The following is a 21,861-nucleotide window of genomic DNA, read 5'->3' as shown; positions in this document are numbered from 1 at the left end:
TACTGGATGGCATCAGCACAGGTCCCCCAACGAGCGAATCGCCACGCCTTAAAAGGCGTGAGCAGACGAGGAGGAGAGAGAATCATACGAGGAGAAAGCTCGGTGGTCGTGAATCGAAAACGCCTCCGGAATTGTTGCGCCCGTCCCACCTCCAATGGCGGATCATCGCGTCGCGGTAATCATCGAGTTGATTTCCTATTTTTATCCTCTCAAGGATCAAGAATCTTGCCCCCCACGAAGAACGAGAAAGAAGGGGCTGAAGCAAAGGCCTCCAAGGATCAGAGCTATCCCTTTTTGCTCGAGAGTCGGTGATGATCGCTTGAGGCATTCCTCTCGCCTCTCTTTCTTTGTCCCCTTCTTTGATTGAATGTAGGTCGATGCTCTTGGCAAATTGTTTAGGGCTCTGAGATATCTGGTTGCTTCACTCCTCTGTACCTCGAGTTATTTCTGAGGTATACCAAGGAAAAAGGTGGGCCCAAAAAGAAAACGAAGCAAACCCTGCGTGAGCGAGATAGCTGATAATTTCTTGAGGTACTCCTCTCGCCTCTCTTTCCTAGATTGAAATGCTGAATCTAGGTCCAGATTCTTGGCAAATCCTTGAAGGGTTTTGTTACAGAATTTGTGTCTGGATCTGGAGGGTTTTTCATAAATTGGTAGTTGGTTATATCTCTCCTAATACCCGGATTAATTTCTTAGGTCAATCAGAAAAAGAAAAAAAAAGGTGCATTCACCGAGGCAAGGAGAAAAAGGAAGCAATCCTTGTTTGGGTGTGCAAGCTGATGGTTGCTTGACGTACACTTTCACCTCTCTTTGGTTAAAAGGTTGAATCTAGGTTCAGATTCTTGACAAATTCTTGAGGGGTTTTGGCGCAATCCTTATAACTTATTACGTTATTTTAATTAACTTCTGAGGTCAATCAGAAGAAGGTGCAAAAAAAGAAAAGGAGAAGCAATTCCTGCATAAGCAATAGAAACGATGGTTGCTTGAGGTACTCATCGCATCTCTCTTTCTTTCTCTCTCATTTTTCTTTGGTTTGAACGATTGAGTCTAGGTTTAGATCCTTGGCAAATTATGGAGGTTTTTGGCATAAACTTCGTACTGGTCACTTCGCTTCCTGTATACCTGGAGTTTTTCTTTACTTTTGTTTGTGATGAGTAGTGTGTGTATTGATTAAATAATAAAAGGGAAAAATGGGAGGCAACTTTTCAAGAAGTTATATTGTTCTATGTTGGCGATCCATGGTAACATGTCGCCTCCTCGTAAAATGCATACCTGGCTCACCAGAGCTATTGTTATTTTTTTTATAAACCTTGTCTGACTTTCTCCAAAGTTTATTCTTAAATTGAAGGAAAATGATTCACACAATCAGGACCAGAATATGCCAATTCTGAAGTTCCTTTCCACATGCTTCCTATTCTAAGGAGCCCAGATTGTTAAATTTACTTCTAGGTACTAAAGGGAATTTTTCCTTGTAGTATTGGTCGATTGACAGTTTTTCTCCTCTAATATCTAACTGTCATTGTATAATACTTGTCTATGTCCTTCCAACAGTTCATAACAGCCATCGAAGTGCAAATTTCCTTCTATAAGACTAAACTGTATGTCATTTGATTCCTTCAATGTCTGATATGATTTTACTGGTTTTTCTATGCTTTTAGTACTGCAGTAGTCTGTCTTGTGCTGAATACCTTAGTTCCACAACGTGGCAACCCACAAATTTGAGCTGAGGGGGAAGTTTCTAAAACATGGCATCACTTGCTGATATTGGGATGTCTGCTGCCCTGAATATCCTGTCTGCATTGATATTTCTGATTGTTTTTGCTGTACTCCGGCTTCAACCATATAATGATAGAGTATATTTTCCTAAGTGGTACCTGAAAGGGATTAGAAGCAGCCCAACACATTCAGGAAACTTTATAAAGAAGTTTGTTAACTTGGACTGCAGAACATATTTGAGATTTTTGAATTGGATGCCTGCAGCATTAAGAATGCCGGAGCCTGAATTAATCGACCATGCAGGACTGGATTCTGCCGTGTATATCAGGATCTATCTACTTGGGTGAGTTGAATAGTGTCATTGCTCCAATGTTGTTTGTTGAAGGTTTCAAGTCTTGCTAAAATGATAGCTGTAAATGGTCATATGAAGGCCACATTATCCATTTCTTACTTGTGCTTTCTCTGACATGACTTTCTCTATATTGGATCCTTATTTTTTTAGTTCATAGGCACTTTTGTTTTTCATTCTACTTTGCATCTGTTTAAGATCATATGCTTCAGCTCAAATATATACTTGTTTTTAAATCCAAAAATTAACTGCATGCAGATTCTTACATTATAATGTGTGAAATAATACCCCGACTGTTGTTGTTCTTAACAACTTAGGATCATTCTCGCTACTTCTACTGTGGCTTTTGGTATATCGTCGTTCATATATCTTCCTGTGTCTATTTACTTTACAAGTTCCTGTTATTTGCTTCTCATCATATTTATTTCGAATTTTTGTTATTTCCTGCAGGTTAAAAATTTTTGCGCCTATAGCTGTGCTTGCATTTGGTGTTTTGGTTCCTGTTAATTGGACTGGTGGAACACTGGAGAACAGTAAAGATTTAACATTCAGTGATATCGATAAGCTCTCTATATCTAACATTCAACCTGGTTCAGAAAGGTTTTACCTCTCTTTCCCATGCACTTGGTTGAGGTCTAAACAACATAATTTACATATGTTTAATGTACTCCAACCTGCATAATTTGAAAAGTGATGCATCACGCTCAGAAACCCCAAGCTCTCTCAACATAAGTTGGACCCTTAAATCCATACCACAAATAGCCTCCAGCCAAGGGAGCTTCTGTCCATGTAGGGGCATATTTAATGTACTCAAAGTTATTCAGTTTGGGACGAGATGGACCTGCCTATTGGCTCCAAGTTATCTTGAGCTTCGTTATGCAAGGAGGCCAATGCTTCCACAAATAACCAATTTATGATGATCAGAATTGGTGGATGTGGGTCCTGTATCATGTTGTGACCCATGAGAGTAACATCGACATGTTAAATAATATATATCATGGTAGTTTAAATCCTTTGTCATATCATCATAGAATAAATATCATTGCCCAAATTATATGTAAGAATTGGGAGCTTTTAAAATATTGCTTCATATGCAATATAGTCGTAATCAAGGAATTGAATTTCATGTACATCATGCCCTAAATTAGGTCTACATGAAAGAGATCTAAGCTAAGGATGGAAGAGTAAGCATAAGCCCCAACATATTTGCATGAAACTAGCTTAGAGATTATATTCAGATGCCTTGATTTGAAGAGAAATTGAACCCTATGTTGAAATTGGATCTTCTTCTCTAGCAAATAACCCTCCTGTAATGTTCTTTGATGATTTTGGAAGTATGTTGAGAGCGATTTAGGAGAGAAATGAGAGAGATTTGGAAGAGAATGAGAGCGCAAGAGTGAGAGGGAGTGTGAGAGAAGGGGAAACAGGAAAAAGGGGCTGTTTAAAGGGCCCAAGGAGACCCCAATGGATCACTTTGGATTGGGTCCACTTCGGATGAGCTTGCTGTCCGGTGCAGATCATTTTAGTGCCCTGTGTTTTTAATAGAATTTCTTAGTTTTACTGTTGATTTTGTAATTTGGAATTTATTTTATTTGTTCACTTGCCGAATGTCTTTGTCTTGAACCTTGAGTCCGTAACCATGGTGAAATTGATTTACCGCACTATTATGAGCCATGCCAACTTTTGCCATACAGATTCCAAGGACATAATAAAATTGTCTTTCGAAAAGGAGATCATAAAATTTAATGTGGAATGATTGAGCATCATTTTGCCGGTATAATTGGAATCGTAGTGCTATATGTAATGCAGTAATAGATCATATAGATGCTTCTGAAGTCAAGTTCTATTAAAGACTTGGATTCAGTGTTTTCATATCGGAAGTATAGGCTGGTATCTATTGATATACCTGCCAACAAAATCAGACCAACCATCTTAGCTAGCCAACAATGGACTCCACCAAAGCACCTGGACTTAAATTGAACCATTATCCAATAATTATTACATCAAGTAGAGCATTACTACAAATACATTCTAAAGGGTGGGCAGGCAACAGAGTAAATATGTATGCATACATGACCAACTCAATCAATATGGGCTGGTATCTATTGATGTACCTGTTCATACTGGATGGTAAGCCCTATATGATTATTGTACCTGGGCACAATTTACTTTTGGAACAAGGTTCACTAAAAACCCGACGGTAGTGCAGTAGCTGCGGTGCCATATCCTTTTTTGTTTTTGACAGCTTTTGACAACTCTTGTTTTCTTGTTTTTCCCTTTTCCATTCTTTCTCTCCTCTCTCCCTCCGTCTCTCCCTCCTTCCTGCAATATCTTTGCCACTGGCACTGCCTTCTCCACTCCACCTCTTCATCACTGTCGTCTCCTTCCTCCACCTCTGGTATGCTTTTCTTCCTCCTCTCCTCCATCAGTCTCTTTCTTTTCTCATGATCCTACTGCTTCGCCTCCCTGCTTCTCACCCTCTTTCATTCAAGTCTGAGTGGTACTGGTTCATTTTGAGTATTCGTGCATTGATAAGTACCAAAATCATATAAATTCAGTTGCCAAGCAGTATAAGTCGGTATACCAATCAGTATATCAGTACTGTACTAGTCTGACTGATTAGTAAAATTGGTATTAGACTGTGATTGAATTCCTTAGTTGGTCATGTATGCATGCATATTTACTCTGTTGCCTGCCCACCCTTTAGAATGTATTTGTAGTAGTACTCTACTTGATGTAATAATTATTGGATAATGGTTCAATTTAAGTCCTGGTGCTTTGGTGGAGTCCATTGTTGGCTAGCTAAGATGGTTGGTCTGATTTTGTTGGCAGGGTCTGACAACATCATCAATCTGAAGTTACATTTAGAAACTATACTTTAGATCCATCTTGTTGGTGTTGCTACTAGATGGGTTTAAGAGATTTGTGACTAAGAAGCACGCAGCACATATTGCTATAATATGATGAACTATATTCAATATATTTAGCTGGTGATTATCGAGGATTTGGAAGTAGAACGTTCCCGTAGTGGTAATGCATTTATTTAAATGAAGATTTGTCATCAAGAAAATGTCTCTAATGCATTATTTGTCATCTTAAGTCTTGTCATCCTTGTGCTTTAGCTGTAGAAATTTCTGAACCATTTTCAAGTGTGCTTGTTCTCAAGGATGAGTTTTGCCAAAATGTTAATTTTTTTGAATTGATAAAGGTTAGAATTTAAGATTATTATCGTGAAACTTGTTGCTGGTTCTGAAATTTTTAATGTGTCTCCATGGTCCATCCCTTTTAAATCATTGTTGTTTTTCAAATTTTGAATGTTAAACTTGTCTCCTAGTTTCTCACATATTTTTGTGTAGCATTGGCATTGGTTAGATAGGACTCTTAAACTTATCATTTTTTATTCTCTAATATATTGCCTTTGTAGCATTGTGCATATGTTTTTTAGGCAAAGTTGTGCAACTGCACTGGTAGTATCCCTTCCTATCTGCATAGAGAACCGAATCCACCATAGTGATACATAACATGTTTTTCTTGTCAGGTTCTGGGTGCATTTGGCAATGGCCTATGTTTTTACACTTTGGACATATTGTGTATTGTACACTGAATATAAGAAAATAGCATCGATGAGGTTGCATTTTTTGGCTTCTGCAAATAGACGACCAGATCAATTTACTGTGAGTTTTTCTAAAAGCAGCTCTTTATTCTGAAAAGTTCCTTGTATGTGTACGTGCCTGATATTGATGTGTGCAAGAAGATATTTCTTGATCATGATGCTCATTTTTTTAGATTCAGTGTTAGTGTAAATGCATCCAGAAATCATAATTTTGTAAATGGTTCTTTTTATACTCTATATCTTCTTATATGGCCAAGAAAAACAAACAAGGCTGAGTCCCATAATTGTACCCCATAAGTATAAAGGATCACAAACAAGGTCGAGTCCCATAATTGTACCCTGTAAGTATGCTTTGTGATTTATGGTTCAATAATTTGTACAGATTCTTTGCACATACGAGGAAGTTTGCAGTGATGAAAGAAAAAATCAAAGAAGGTTGAGAATCCAATTCAGTATCACCTTTGTCTTAGTTCATATATGCCCTCAAGGTCACTTATCACTTCTAAACTATGCTAGAAAAAGTGAAACATACGTCTGTGTTCTACGATCATAGTCCATGATTTAGCCAAATTAATAGTTGAAAAAAAAAGTTGCAAGATGCTTACATATATTAATGATTATATGTCACATAAAAAAATAAAAAAAAAAATAGAATTGGATGGCCCATTCATCGTGGCTATATGATTGTTTCTCTTTGACAAATTAGATGAGACTTCAAAGTTCCCACATGTACCTTATCATATTTCCTACAGTCAAAACTGTTAAAGGCTTTCAACATACTTGCGCTATTAAATTGGCAAGGTAGTTGCTACTTGCTAGTATCATGCCTCAGAAAATACATGTACTTGAGGCTTAATAACATATGCATATAACTTACAAGATTGAACAACTGATGACAAAATTATATACATGAATTTCAACGTTCTTCCTGGATTTACAACTCAATATGTATAAGCAAACTCAGATGGACCTTCATTAGCAATCAGCTAATCAAAGTGCAATGTGCAAACACAAGGCATAGATCTTCAAATTATTATATTCCAATTTGGCTAAAAGATGTATTTATAGTAAGTGACACAGTAACTAGGAACAGTTCATATTGTTTGTAAGACCAATTATAGGCATATGGTATAAACTTATACTGCTTCGCGTCAGTTATTGTGATAGTATGTCATGTATCAGAAACTTTGACGCCACTATGATGTAGGACTGTGAATGTGAAGGTTTTTCAGATGTTTAAGTCAATTAGAAGGTAAGTATTGAATGCTATGACTTCAGATGTTTTGATGCTTCTTATGGTCTTTAGGTGATCTAGATACCAATACGAGAACTTATATAATGGTCAGTGATTTTCCATTGTTCACACCAAGGTATGCAATTTCGAATAATATTGTCCGGTACGGGTGGTACGTACTGGTCCGTCAGTTTACTGGTACACGGACCGTCCGTTACCGGGCGAAACGAAAAAAAATATAATATATATATATATATATATATAATATTTTATAACAGGCGATGTCGCGTCACCTTTTTCGGTGACGTTGCCGGGGCGACGCGACGTCGCCTTATATATATATACATACATATACATATATACATATATATATATATATACATATATATATATATATACATATATATATATATATACCGCTCGGTATACAGTTTTGTACCGTACCGAGCGAACGTTGAAACTCTGGTACGGTACGAAATTGCATACCTTGATCCACACTGATTTGTAGCAAATAACATTTCTGAAAATTTAGAATTCATCAATCAGTGATAAACGAAACCAAGGTTTTTAAGACTAGGAGAGATCGATGTATAGGGCTGGGATCCAAATTCACTCCAATTAGTGTCCCATGCAAGTCCTCTCTTGTAGGGAAATTGATGTCACACCACATATGGAAAGAGTTCGACTGTCGCATTAGTCGATTGGTACATCAAACTGTAGAGTAAATGTTCACTGAAAAAAAAAAATCTTTAAATACTTCAAAATTTTTACAACTTACTTGGATTTGATTTGTTAGATATAAGTGTTCTACCTCTTTGATTTATAACCTAAAATCTTACAATCCCCCACTTTATTCATGTCTCCAACCTGCTTATACTATTTCATATTAACAAGATTCCTCAAGGAGAAAATGATCGCAATTATGTCAATTATTTTTCTGTTATTGGAGGCAACAGGTTCAAGCCCACGAGAAGTGGCAATGTCCCAACTAATTGTGAAATTTAGTGAGGATGAAAATTGTGTCATACTTGGCATACCTAGAAAATCAAATTATACGATTACTAACTAATTAGAGAAACTATCACCTATTTTTTCTATATTAGACTTCACTTTGTAAAATTATATCTTCAAAAGTTTTCTAAAATCCAAGGAGATCATCACAATTCTTTCAGATCATTTGAAATGCTTGTAGAATCATATACTCTTCAGAACAGAATCGCACAAGACTTTTGCTTGTGATTAAATGTGCTAGATACATCATTTACTAAGAGGATTGCTTCCTAAGAACTTTCTGAGGCAAATTGTTTCCAGGCATTCATTTTAATATTTTCTTAAAAAATCATATCTATTGTACAATCTTCAACAGACAGCAATGCAGCAGCCACCTTAGGTACGTTGCTTATTAATGATTTAAACTAAAAAATTTTTGGTTTTTAAAACCGGTTGTTGGCTGCCTTGATATTCTCAGTGCTGTAGCCAATAATTAGAAACTCTCTTTTACAAACAAATGAAGCAAAAAATTATAAATAAGTTGGATGCACGGAAGTTACTACATATCTTGTTACAGCTTTGTTTGCAAAATGCTAGTGTTGATTTCTCAAATCTGCTATCTTCTATAGGCTCCAAATGAGATAACCTGATCTATGATGCATTGGACAGTTGCATTCCAGATATAACCTTTACAGCTTCTAGTTCTAAAAGTATCATTGTTCTATTTAGGTTCTTGTGAGAAATGTTCCACCTGATCCTGATGAATCAGTGAGTGAGCATGTTGGGCATTTTTTTTCTGTGAATCATCACGATCATTATCTCACACACCAGGTCAGTATCTGTCTGATTTGAACACTGTAGCGCAGTTAAGTTGAATATGTTACTATCACTGGAAATATGCTGCCTGATCCTGATAATTTGTATAACATTATCTATTCGCTGGTTCTGTGAACTTGTATATATCCGAAATAATTCAAGATAAAAGACTCCCAATTATAAGGCTTCAATATATATTTTGGTTCTTTTAAGTTTTTAAGTAAGCTTTCTACAATTATGGCATATCCCCATGGTGGTTTGGCTCTCATAAGCATTGTCAATTTAGTGTCGTGTTGGCACACCATTTGTATAATACATGTCAAGCACTGATATCATGTTAGCATCATACATATTGGTCCAAACAAATTATTATGGTTTGCATATGCAATCATTTTATATATTAGGATGCAACTTTCAGGCATACCTTGGACCTGATCGCTCCATCATTTGTCCTAGTAAAAAGGGACAGCCTAATGCATGTAGGAAGTACATGGTGAAGGAATATCTTGTGGATGACAACAATTTCTGTGGGCAGTAACCACAATAAGTTTAAAACAGGAAAGGAATGTAACATACACTAGCAAATCTCACTCTCTTTCTCTCTCTCTCTCTCTCTCTGAGGCAAAGACATAAGACTTCTGTTTTATTTCATTAAAGAAATAAAATAGGTAAATAGAAGAAGGCAAGAACAAAGAGACGAAGAGGAAAACAAAAGAGAACTTTTACACACTAACAATGAGGAAGGAGGAAAGTTCCAACAAATATATAAAATAAAGCTTAGTTCTTATAGGAATGGTAGGTGTAAAGAAGAAAACTCTCTCTTTCTGAGGCAAAAACATAAGACTTCTGTTTCATTTCACCAAAAAAATAAAATAGGTAAAATAGAAAAAAAGTAAGAACAAAGAGATAAAGAGGAAAACAAAAGAGAATCTTTACACCCTAACAAAGAGAAAGGAAGAAAGTTCCAACAAAATTGTAAAATAAAACTTAGTTCTTATAGGAATGGTTGGTGTAAAGAAGAAAACCGTATGACTATAGTACCAAGAACCAAGGTTTAGAATAGCGGTTGAACTGGTTGATACGAATCAGTATATATAGATCCAACAGGTGATGGACTGCATTTTCATCCTGTTTGGTTTGGTATGGACTTGTAAGGCTCCTTTGCACCAAGCATTAAGCAGATGAATACCAAGTTTTATCAGCCAATACTATACCATTTGACAAAGGTTGTCTTTTCTTTTTTTTTTCTTTTTTCTTACTCTCGAGCGTGCTCTCTCTTTCTTTTTCCTTTTCCCTTTCTCTCACATTCTCTCTCTACCCTCGCTGCCTCTTTGTTCGGTTTGTCATCTCCTATCGCCTCGCTGCCTCCTCCCACAATGTAGTTGACTCCTCTAAAGCTGCATCGCTGCCTCCTCCTTCACCCTGTCGCATTGCTGTCGCCTCATCTTTGTTCAGTTTGTCATCTCCTACTATTGGTATGCCTCTTCCTTATATTCCTCCTCCACTAATCGTCCTTGGCTTCCTCCGCCTTATCACCCTCTGCTAATCCTTCACTTCCCCTTTCTCTTCCTTTCCCCTTGTCTTTCTCTTTTTCTCCCTGTACAGAGTAGTACCATCTCATACGGAGTGTTGGCATATTGATTTGTATCAGTATCATAACGATTTGATAGGCGACTTGTATATGCACTGGTCAAGATTTTAGACGTGAGAACATCACCTTCCTGGAAGCTCCATGATGTACAATAGAAAAAAGTAAGAACAAAAAGATGAAAAGATGCATAGTTTACACTTGACAAAGAGAAAGGATGAAAGTCTCAACAAAATTATAAGACAAAGCTTGATTGCTTGTGGAATGGGGAATAGTTCCTTGAGATCTATTCCCTGGAATGGGGAAAGTCTCAACAAAATTATAAGACAAATAACAGTGGCTCTAATTGGGATCTGTCATACTCAGATATTTAGATTAGCTAAACTCCAAGGGCATGGGTGAAACTGGGCTGCACTCTGTTTGTCTAAATCTGTTTCCATGTCTGGATGAAGATGGATTAGTTCCATAAATGTATGCCCATTACACATTAATGTTGGTATCTATTAAGTGAACTCAAAATTTTCTGGATTTAGACACTGATATAGGTTGAAATTCTTACCTATTGGGATACATAAATAGCTGAATGTGTAAAAAGCATTAGATACATTTATATTATCCTAACAGAAGTAACTATATGACTGATTTTGAACGTTGTGACCATTGCCTACTCGTCTAAAGCTTAAACCGGTATATGAAAGGAAATATTCTTTCTCTCAATTGTCCACAACGGCTCAAGTACAAGACAAGGAACGTAATTAAATAGGGAGGAGAGCATGTAAACTCGAACATAGGAACTTTTGGTCTGATACCATGTTGAAGTCAAGGGAAAATTGATTTTTGGAGAGAAGGTTGTGAGCTTGACAGACTTTCTCGTGACCTAAATGCTTTATTTACAATAGATTGACAGATCGAGAAGTCAGACCTTATAGATAGGTATAGGTATACATACCACAACACTGATCATTATCTGATATATTGCGAGCGTTATGCATTGTTAAGAATTTTGCATATGATTATTCTCTACATAAGCGAATATAACTGTGGCTTATTGTAAACTTTTCAAAAGTAGAGATTAGTTGCCTAGAGAGTTGACATTCATGTTCATTTGGCATTTGTGGTCAATTGCAATTTAATTAATTTCTAGAAAGAAATTTATTCTCTAAAACTCAAATAATCTACTTTTCGTTATCTAGTGATATCGGAAACATGTTTTACAGCTAAAATTATTGTTTGGTCTATGAATCGGGACATAATGTTTGTTTTAATGCCCAGAAAAGATCCATGTAGTAAACACCAAATAGGACATTACAACTTGTTGTAATCATTAGTTTTTTGGTCTTAACTATTACCATTATTGTTGTCATAATGGCTGGAATACCTGCTTTGTTTAACTTTTTTCGTTCTATTTCTGGCAGTGAAATGTTTATGTTGGATGCAATGCTTTTCATAACTTATCTAGTTTATCTTTACTGCATCTTTTTATTTTTGGCAGGTTGTATATAATGCTAATAAGCTCGCAAAATTGGCTGAGAAAAGAAAAGGCTTAGAAAACTGGTTTATCTACTACGAAAACAAGTACAATCGAAATACTAACATCAGGCCAACTACAAAGGTACTTATGCTATTGACATGTACATCCTGTCTAATTTACTTGACAATCATTGACAGTTTGGTGTATAAACCCATTTCTTTTATTCATAGACAGGACTTTTTGGTCTGTTGGGAAAGAGTGTGGATGCCATTGACTACTATAAGGCTGCGATAGAACAGCTACTGAAAGAAGTAAGCATTTAGAGGCATCTAGAATTTTAGATAGGATTACACTTGATCATGATATGGTCTCTTGTTATGACATTTATGGATCAACTGTGCTCCTTGTGGTGTTCAAAGTCATGTTACTTGTTTTTATTTATTAGGTTATGTTTACCTTCATAAGCCTCTCTCGGAAATAATGTGTATAACAAGTAGTGAAAAACATAATAAAGTTATGTTTGGAAAACATATACATGCAAGATGTGCATACTTTTGAAATCAAGGGTCGTAATTTCATACCGTATCGAAGTATAGAGTTCAGCTCGATATGATACGGTACGAGTATACCGAGCGGTACATTCTGGCATACTTGGTGTATATATCAAGGATTGAAATATCGTACCATACCGGAGTTTCGACCTTCTCAAAGTACGGCACAGTATAGTATACCGAGCGATATACCATTCAATATATATATATATATATATATATATATATATATATATATATATATATATATATATATTGGTGACGTCGCCAAAATTTATATATATTTTTTTATTTATAAATAATATATATATATTATTAAAAAAAATATCGCTCGGTAGCGAGCAGTCCGTGTACCGGTTTACTGTCAGACCGGTACGTATCGCCCGTACCGGGCAGTATCATTCGAAACTGTATGCCTTGGTATAATAATAATAATAATAATAATAATAAATAATAATAATAATAAAGTATAAAAAATAAAAGTTCAAAAATAAAAGAGGGGCAACGTTGCTGAGCGTTTCTTCTCCCTACGTGGGGAGAAGAAAATCTCAAAGCCTCGGCGACATTGTCGAGGTTTCTTCTCCCCACACGGATTAGGAGAAGTCGTCGACAACGCCAAGGTCTCCCTGCAAAGCCTCGGCAACGTCGTCAAGGTTTCTTCTTCCCACGCCGAGGCTTCTTATCCCCGCACGGATTAGGTGAAGTTGTCGACGATACCGAGGCCTCGTCGCCTCAGATAAGGAGGAGGCGACATCTCATTTGCGGCGTTCGACGAGGGAGGGCGGCGACGGATCGAGATCGTCGAGGGAGAGTGGTGCCGAATCTCCAGGTTCTCCCTTTTCTTCTCCCTCTTCTTCCTTCTCCCTCAATTAATACTACCCAGTAGCGGGCGACGACGGTCGAAATCGACCATCATCGATCGATTTCAGGTGGTAACGGGGCGGAAATAGCCCTAATCGACGGTATCGCCGGGTACGGGCGTTATCATTCGAAATTAAAAACCCTGTTTGAAATGACTTTGTATGTTCATATAGAATTGAGCTAATTATCCCACATGTAGAGTTCTAAAAGTTTATTTCATATATTAGATTCTTAGTCTTAGTTCTATTTAATCTAAAAACCTTTAGTTTTAAAAATTTGTCTTCACAACACAAGTTTATACTAAATCCCAACTAAACTTTTAATTAAATAATTTTGTTAGCAAAGAGCATATACCATGTTTTTTTGTGTATAACTAGTAAGTTCCTTAGTCACCAATGTGAAAAGATGAGGCTTAAAGGTTGATTCTTGATTCTTAATATAACCCTATATTCTAAGAAAGCTTGATAGACACTCCTATAATCCTGAGACTAATAATTATTTTATGATACATATATATTGTCACATTAATAAATACTAGATACTAAAAAAAAATCTCATAGAATTCTTTCTAAATTCTAGATACTCATTTTCTTTCTGAATTCAACCATGATAAATCTCATAGATTTTTGTCGTAGGTTATCTCAAGACTAATCTCAAGTTTTTTTCTTGGAAATACTTGGTTCACATGACTTGTTAGTATACTTACTCTTTTCCAAATTGTTTCATGGTACCACTAATTAGTTTAATCCCCCTACAATTAGAAAAGCTTTTAATATCTCCCTTATTTCAAAAATGGATACTAAAAAACACTTCATTCATTTGACATCTTTTCATTCTCAAAACTTTGGTAAATAAACTTAGTTAATCAAACTACCTTTAAATCCCCTGAACTCGGATACTAAAACACACTTCATTCATTTGACATCTTTTCATTCTCAAAATTTTGGTAAATAAACTTGGTTAATCAAACTTCCTTTAAATCCCCTGAACTCTTCCAAATTAGATATGAATACCATGAGGTCATACATTATTGTAAATCTTCTTTCTGTTTCAGGCTTCTTTTACCTTATTTGTTCTAATTTTATCAATAAATATATTTTTAAACTTTCAATTGTTGTCTATCCCAAGGCAAATATATTATAGAACAATCATTAAATAATTTATAAAAAAATAAATCCTCCATATTTTCCTAATTCCATATTATTAACCAACACTTCTTGTCTTGATCCTATTCTTAGCACATAGCTTACCATAAAAACTATCCTGATCATGTACTTATAACTATTTTGCCTCTTAGTCCTTTTCTTTTACCTCTGTTTAATAATTATATATCTTCCAAATTTGTATTCATTTGTACAAGTTTACCAATTTTTAAAATATGGATCCTTTTTTCTAGTGAGGGCCTTTTAAACTTGTGTAAATGGCTACCAACTGAAGTCAGTCCCCTCTCTTCAGATTCTCCGTGATCTTTTGTCATACTCCTAATCTTAGTAGCTATTGAAGTCCATATGATATTAGATTATCTCCAACCAAAATTTATGCCTCTTCTTTTTCTAATTTACTTTTAGAAAATCTTATATGACTGACTTGAAGTTCTATCATCTAACTTTTGTAAAAGTACCTGCTATGGTTTTCCCCTTCCATTTCTTAAAACATACGTCGAATAACATCAATCTATGTTAATCAGTCAAGTTATATCCAGATATAACTTTTTGATCTTTACATTACCATTCTAGCGAGGAAGAAGAATCTCTGCCTATAGTTATTGTGACTTATGAGTTATGTCCACTCTTATTCATCTCTTTTCTTGAAGTTAGTATTGATAATTACAAGGGCATAAATAGTAGCAAAATTTTAAATCGTACTGCCTTCTTCATACTTTCTAGTTATTCAAAGCCCTCATGCACTCTTTAAATTCTTGTATATTTTTATCTCCTATATGACTATTTGAATCCCCTACACAGATAAATTTTCAATTAGAATTCCTTGAACAATTTAAAGTTTCATGGGATCTAATCTTTCTGAGAAGCATAAGCACTTATAACATCAATATTTCTTCTCCCAACATAAAATTTAAAACTATCTCCAGCTCTTTTCATCTTTATAACATCATCACTAATATCCTTATCGATGATGATACCTCACACCATTTCTATGTTTAATTTTTATACTGTACCAAATTTGATATACAATGTAAACTATCATCCTACATTTTTTTTACCCACATAGTTTCCCACAAATGAATTATGTTAATTGTCCTCCTTATCATCATAGATATGTAGCTACCAATTGTCATCCCTTTCTTGGAAGTTCTCTTATAATCCATGTTGCTCGCCTAATCTTATGATCCTAGACTTACTCGATGCAAGAACCATTGCTTATTTTGCACCGTATCCCGTTGTCGATTTTATGGTCCATTCTGAGTGACATCCTAGCTATTCTTTGCATTTCTGAGGCACGTGAATGGTGAAAATGTCATGATTCAAGTCACTTCTAAGTGACGACTTAACATCAAAACGAAAACATTTGAGATCCATGCTCATGAGATTTGGTTAGGTCTTATGTTAACTCTCAATGGCCTAATGCAACACTCCATTTTTCATCCAGTTTTGTGATAGAAACAAATGGTGCTAGATAGAAAGAATAATAAACCATTATCCTCTTTTAGCCCATCTATTAGTTGTCTCTGACATAATCAGCCTTTAGCTCCAACACCAAGGATCCCACATCCTATCACCAGGATGCTCTCTTCCTAATGGTTCCCCTTTCCTCAAAATGTCCTATCATGAATTGTTTGGCTAAAACACTGAGGTTTGCTTTGTAGACATTATACCAGACAAAGATGCATAGCTTTATTGCCAGGTTTGAATGTCTCCTTGCTTGCTATTCATTGACGTAATTGGGAGTATACGTCTCAAACTGTTAATTGGACCTTCTGAAGACCTTGCTTCAAATATTTGTGAGTGGAAAGGCATGAGAGAAGCTCCAAGCCATTCCCACTTCTATGGTTTAGAATTTTAGTGTTGTTGTCAATTCATATCCAATTTGTATAAACATGAAGCAAATATAGCTGTTCAATACTCCAATCTTTGTAAGGTCTTCATGAATAACTGACTAGGAAGCAACATTTCTGTACCTGTTCAGATGCGCTGATCAAATCAATTATTTTATGCTCTTCAATATTGAATGGAATCTTTCTAAAATATGAAGTTCTTTTCTCATAATGGTTACCTTTATTCTATGTAGGAAGCATCAGAACGAGAAAGGATAATTAGTGATCCTAATGCTATAATGCCAGCAGCTTTTGTGTCATTTAAAACCCGATGGGGTGCAGCTGTTTGTGCCCAAACACAGCAATCAAGTAATCCAACTTTGTGGTTAACAGATTGGGCTCCTGAGCCCCGTGATGTCTATTGGCCCAATCTTGCTATCCCCTTTGTTGAGCTTACAATTCGGAGGTTAATTATGGCTGTTGCAATTTTCTTTCTTACCTTTTTCTTTATGATCCCGATTGCATTTGTTCAATCTCTAGCCAATATTGAGGGATTCGAGAAGGTCTTTCCTCTCTTAAGGTCTCTAATAGAAACGTAAGTGTTTCTTATTTTGTTCTTGCAAACGCTTTTCTTGTCATGGGAAATATTGATATTTTGTATTTGACCAATATGGTTGATTCAGAACACCATCTAACAGAGTATGGCTTTAGGTTTCTGAAAAATAATATGCCTTGTTGAAAATTGATGAGGAAGTGATCGAGTGAATTCACCTAATAGTTACGGCGTGGAAACTTAAAATATTAGGCATGGAGTCAATCATAAATCAGTTTATAGTCATCAAAATGTCTGAACCTGAATTGTTGAATATTATGTGCAGGAATCTAATTAAGTCATTCATACAAGGTTTTCTACCAGGAATTGCATTAAAGGTCTTCCTTATTCTTCTTCCAACAATACTCATGACAATGTCCAAGATAGAGGGTCACACATCCTTATCAACATTGGACAGGAGATCTGCTTCTAAGTACTATCTTTTTCTTCTGGTTAATGTATTTCTTGGGAGTGTTATTACAGGAACAGCATTTCAACAACTAAATAGTTTCATTCATGAATCTGCTAACACGTATGTGTTTTTATTTCTAAGTTCTTGATTAATGCATATTTTTACTAGTTACTTGGATCACTAGAGAATTGTTTGGATCATTTCTTTTGGGTATTTACATAATTTGTTTACGAAGAAAACAACACTTTTCATTTGGATATGCAACCAGTGGGTGTATGTTTTTCTTTATATTCCTTTCTTTCCCATAATGTAAACCCTCTTAAAGAAACAAGACAACTGTGATAAAGCATTATTTTGATATACAGAAGGTTTACACGTCCCTTTAACTTGTCTGGAAGACATCGATAGCAGTTGCTGGTCCTTTGTTTAATGATATTGATTCATGCTCTAGTTTTCCACTAGCAACGTCACTTTGTCCTCGGAGCCTCCCATGGCAGCAAGTTGTGCCCGTGATATCATGTCCCATAAGGCATAAACTATTCTTTAACTGAATGAAACATGCTAATGATATTGCTCGATGCAAGGGCTTATGGCATTCTTTCAGTGTAATCTACTTTTCAAGAATTGCAGTGTCACAGTATACCACCTGTATTAGGTGCTATGTACTTGTCCAACTGCCAACCATCACATGGACCATGCTTCTTAGAGTGGTATACAGTGAACTAGCTCAAAAGAATTAAAATAGTGCTTAGTTTTGGTCAAATTGCAATCAGTTTTGATTTAAACCACTTAACATAATTGAAACACATGAACTGAAATTGCAAGTGAACCTTTGAAAATTGAATCCTTTGAAACCGTCAAAATCGCTTGCTCAGGCTTTGAATCTAATTGCTTATCGGTACTCACTGGTCAACAATGACCACATGATGGGAAGAAGATGAAGAAGAGAAGGAGAAGGTTTTCCTTCTTCATATTTTCCTTTTTATTAGTACCAGATAGTACTGATGGTGCTGGCAAGCTGGACTGGTCCAAGAGGTGAGCTGCATTATCAATTGAAATCCTTAGTCAACTATGTTAATAGTTGGGATGTTTGGTGTTGGAAAAAACAAGAGATTTCATTTATTACAAGGACCTTAGGACTTCAGTAATTGGGGTAGTAGATAATAAGAAGGATCTGTAGCAGAAAGCAAATCCTCCACCCAGTCTCATACTCAAGAAAGCCTTTCACTTTAGTGGCATTAGAAAAGGCCTAACATAAAGAGTAAGAAAAACAAACGGAAACTAAGAGGGAGAGGGGAAATTAATTGACAATTTCTGTATTCATAGTAAATTAATTGGCATTAGAAAACGCCAGTTTGATGATTTCCTTCCAGGAAATTTTATGTATTCATAGTAAAGATATTTTCATATACTATGTAGTGGAAAATGGATTGAGCATAGTTAAAAATATCAAGCATAGGTGGGAATCAAGACAATCGTTGAAGTTGTACATTACTGAATTGTGCCTAACCTGCATTCAACATTTATTGGAAAAACATTTCATTGGTTGACAGATACTCATGAAACACAGAATGATTGTAGAAAACCTTTAATAAATTCCTTCTCATTTGTTAGTTCTCTCGTGGGAATTGATTCCACATAAAAGTCCTGGTTACATTGCTGTAAAATCTTGATGTACAATTTTCTGATTGAAGTGTAAATAATGAAGCAAGACAGCAGATTTGAGTAGGATGTCAAGGATTAGAAGGCATATATGTTGATTCTATGAACACAATTAGAATATTCGTTATGGAGTGGCTTATGACTTCTGATTAAGTAGATCAAGCCAGTAAGATAGTGAACAAATATTTTTTCTATTTGTAGTTTCTTAGCAAACAAATAACTGGCGCATACATTAGTATATCAAGCCAGTAAGATAGTGACCATACTTGGAAAGTATGTTTTCATCTTTTCTGAAGATCAAGTATCTCTTAAGTACCATTGCAAAACAATTTCTTGTTTATCTTGTGGGATGTTAAATGTTCCATTTTGTGCAGAATTCCTGTAACTGTTGGGATGTCTATTCCAATGAAAGCAACATTTTTCATCACCTATATAATGGTTGATGGATGGTCAGGTATTGCTGCCGAAATACTTAGACTGAAACCATTGATCATTTTCCATCTGAAGAATACATTTTTAGTCAAGACTGAACAAGATCGTGAGCAAGCTATGGATCCTGGCAGTTTAGAGTTTGCATCCTCAGAACCAAGAATACAACTATATTTCTTGCTTGGATTTGTATATTATGTTATCACCCCAATTTTTCTTCCATTCCTACTCATCTTCTTCGGCCTGTCATATGTTGTGTTCCGCCATCAGGTACTCTGGTTATTAAGTTTTATTTTTCAATGGTATCTTATACTTTTTAAGAACTTTGCGTGGCGTTGTTCCTGTAGGACTCATTTCTTAATAGCTTGTCATTATTCGTAGTTTGGAGTTTAGGTTACAGACTAGCTGTGCACGGAATTAAGGTGAGTATAAATTTTGCAAAGCAACTTTTACACGTTTTATATTGATGTTGATATAAAAATCAATGAGAAAGAGTGTAGATATCAATGAGGAAAAGTGTGTGCAGTGGAACAAGGGAACAATTGGATAGAGTGCAAGAAAAGTTGCTTTTGTCATGGTAATATGATGTTTTGACTTCTAACTTGTTTTGTTGTTTTTTACTCAATCCTATCATCAATCAGTTTTACAAATGTAGATATCTCCAACTGTCTTCCCACTAGTTTTACCAATATAGAGTATAAAGCAGAACCAAAAGCTGATGTTTCATAGGTCTTTCTTTTAACATGCATGTCGCTGTTTAATGTTTAGTTGCTTGTACCTTTTAGAAAATGCCAACAAAATATATGTGCACACAGGTCTGTTTTATTTGTCCCTGTGATGTGAATGTTCCGTAGAGAGAGAGCGAGAGAAGCAGAAAGAAAATGAAAGAAGATTTCCTACAGCAAGATTGTCATTTACCCCGTTAAGGGTTTATGCAAATATCTGGGAATTTAGAGAACATGAATGTTTGCTCCAGGATATCTTTTAACTGCAAACAAGCAAGATCTTCCTCATTATTGGACTTTTAGGCATGGAGATAATACAACTAGGGATTTGGTTTCCATGGATTGGAACTTTGCTACAACTTTGGTACAACAATATCACATTAATAAATTGGTCTTTGAAGTCTTTGAAGATTTCTGTGGAATCTTCTCATTTTTTGAGCTATACTCTATAGATGGAAAATGTCTTGGGTGATGAATAGTACATGTGTTTTTTGATACATAAGGTTCTTCAACATAGATAGATGTGCTACAAGATTAATCTTACGCATATCGGCATGTAAAAATATAAGTATATTTTTCCCCAGTTGGACCTATTATTTTTTTATTCTTTTGAATAAAATGCATGAATCTTTTATCAGTCATTTTTTATGAATGCTAATCCATTCCTTTTTTGCTTTGAACTTCAAATGTTTGATGACCTCTAATGTTTGTTGGTTATAGATCATAAATGTATACACTCAAGAATATGAAAGTGCTGCTGCATTCTGGCCAGATGTCATTAGACGGGTGATTATTGCAATGATAATCTCACAACTTTTGCTTATGGGCTTGATGAGTACTAAACATGGTTCTCTTACTGTTCCTATACTTGTTCTTCCTTTGTTGACAATATGGTTTCACATATACTGCAAGAGTCGATTCGAACCAGCATTTATCAAGTTTCCCCTGCAGGTTTGTTTCAGAGATAGCAACTTTGATCTCTGATTTATCTGGATATGAATTGTCTCAATGCTAATGATCTAGATTTCATATAGTGCTTTGAATCCAAGACTTATATAGATGAACAAGTAGACGCAGTTTTTATTAATGGTTGTTTGTTTTGGATGAAATATATGTATGTACATAGGCTTTGGATTCATGAGATATTATCCCTTTGCAGGATGCAATGGTAAAGGACACGCTAGAACGAGCAACAGAGCCACACCTAAATTTGAGAGCTTACCTTCAAGATGCATATGTCCACCCGGATTTTCACAGCGAAGATGTGGAGCATCCAATGATTATCGAGGAAGAAAACAATACGCTTGTCCCGACCATACGAACCTCCCGAAGGAGTACTCCTGGGGAAAGCAAATATAACTCTGAAGTTGGTTCTGAATGTGAGTACTAAGTCAACTTTGTATTCTTTCACTTGATCCTTATCATTGTGAATGTCTTGTAAGGTCTTGTTGATACCTCCTCTCTGTGAGCTTCAGGCGTTCTTGTACCCGCCTTACTTATGGGGTAAGATAACAACATTACCAGATACCTAAGTTTGGAACTCGTTGTTGGATATAACATGCTCATACTTAACCAGCTTTAGGAAATGCTAATATCTGCTCTACGGCGGTAGCTCAGGCCAAGTTAGTAGGAATCTTATATTGCGATGTCTTCATGAAGAATTCGTAAGAGTGTATGCACGACATGTCTTTTTTATTTTTTTTATTTATTTTTTTAAGATAAGACTGCATCCACTTGATGAATTGCGAAGTCGTCCACCTATTGACACTATTTCTTTTTAGCTGCTGCTTGTTGTTGAGATGCTTTTTATCAGTAGAGCATGTTTTATGATCATTAAATAGTCGAAGAAAAATGCTTCTT

General features: G+C 35.7%; 1 protein-coding gene across 13 annotated transcripts; it reads left to right on the top strand.

Annotated features, from left to right (window-relative positions):
- The first annotated feature begins 97 nt into the window (after nucleotides 1-97).
- LOC103978892 (CSC1-like protein At4g02900) lies at nucleotides 98-21,604 on the top strand. Of its 13 annotated transcripts, none has more exons than XM_065100789.1 (15): nucleotides 98-531; nucleotides 697-821; nucleotides 921-988; nucleotides 1,659-2,059; nucleotides 2,516-2,665; nucleotides 5,604-5,739; nucleotides 8,632-8,733; nucleotides 11,799-11,918; nucleotides 12,008-12,088; nucleotides 16,436-16,776; nucleotides 17,060-17,305; nucleotides 19,222-19,546; nucleotides 20,722-20,952; nucleotides 21,161-21,380; nucleotides 21,477-21,604. In XM_065100789.1, exons 4-15 carry the CDS (start codon nucleotides 1,746-1,748, stop codon nucleotides 21,506-21,508), a joined length of 2,298 nt encoding a protein of 765 aa, XP_064956861.1. In that variant the 5' UTR covers nucleotides 98-531; nucleotides 697-821; nucleotides 921-988; nucleotides 1,659-1,745; the 3' UTR covers nucleotides 21,509-21,604. The 13 variants fall into 13 exon arrangements, 12 of the variants coding, with proteins under 12 accessions (XP_064956861.1, XP_064956862.1, XP_064956863.1 ...); XM_065100790.1 differs by having other exon boundaries at nucleotides 912-988; XR_010485445.1 differs by lacking the exons at nucleotides 21,161-21,380; nucleotides 21,477-21,604 and adding exons at nucleotides 19,658-19,698; nucleotides 19,777-19,853 and having other exon boundaries at nucleotides 697-988; nucleotides 20,722-20,757.
- The last annotated feature ends 257 nt before the right edge of the window (nucleotides 21,605-21,861 follow it).

The sequence above is a fragment of the Musa acuminata genome, chromosome BXJ2-3 (assembly GCF_036884655.1).
Source record: "Musa acuminata AAA Group cultivar baxijiao chromosome BXJ2-3, Cavendish_Baxijiao_AAA, whole genome shotgun sequence".
Taxonomy (NCBI): Eukaryota; Viridiplantae; Streptophyta; class Magnoliopsida; order Zingiberales; family Musaceae; genus Musa; species Musa acuminata.
Note: the sequence above shows the minus strand (reverse complement) of the source record. Positions and strands in the feature narration are given on the sequence as shown.

Bases quoted from the DNA above. Each gene is read 5' to 3' on its own strand.
- LOC103978892 (XM_065100789.1), top strand. From the start codon at position 1,746: ATGGCATCACTTGCTGATATTGGGATGTCTGCTGCCCTGAATATCCTG. The intron at 2,060-2,515 runs GTGAGTTGAATA...TATTTCCTGCAG, and splicing joins ATCAGGATCTATCTACTTGG to GTTAAAAATTTTTGCGCCTA. The intron at 12,089-16,435 runs GTAAGCATTTAG...TATTCTATGTAG, and splicing joins TAGAACAGCTACTGAAAGAA to GAAGCATCAGAACGAGAAAG.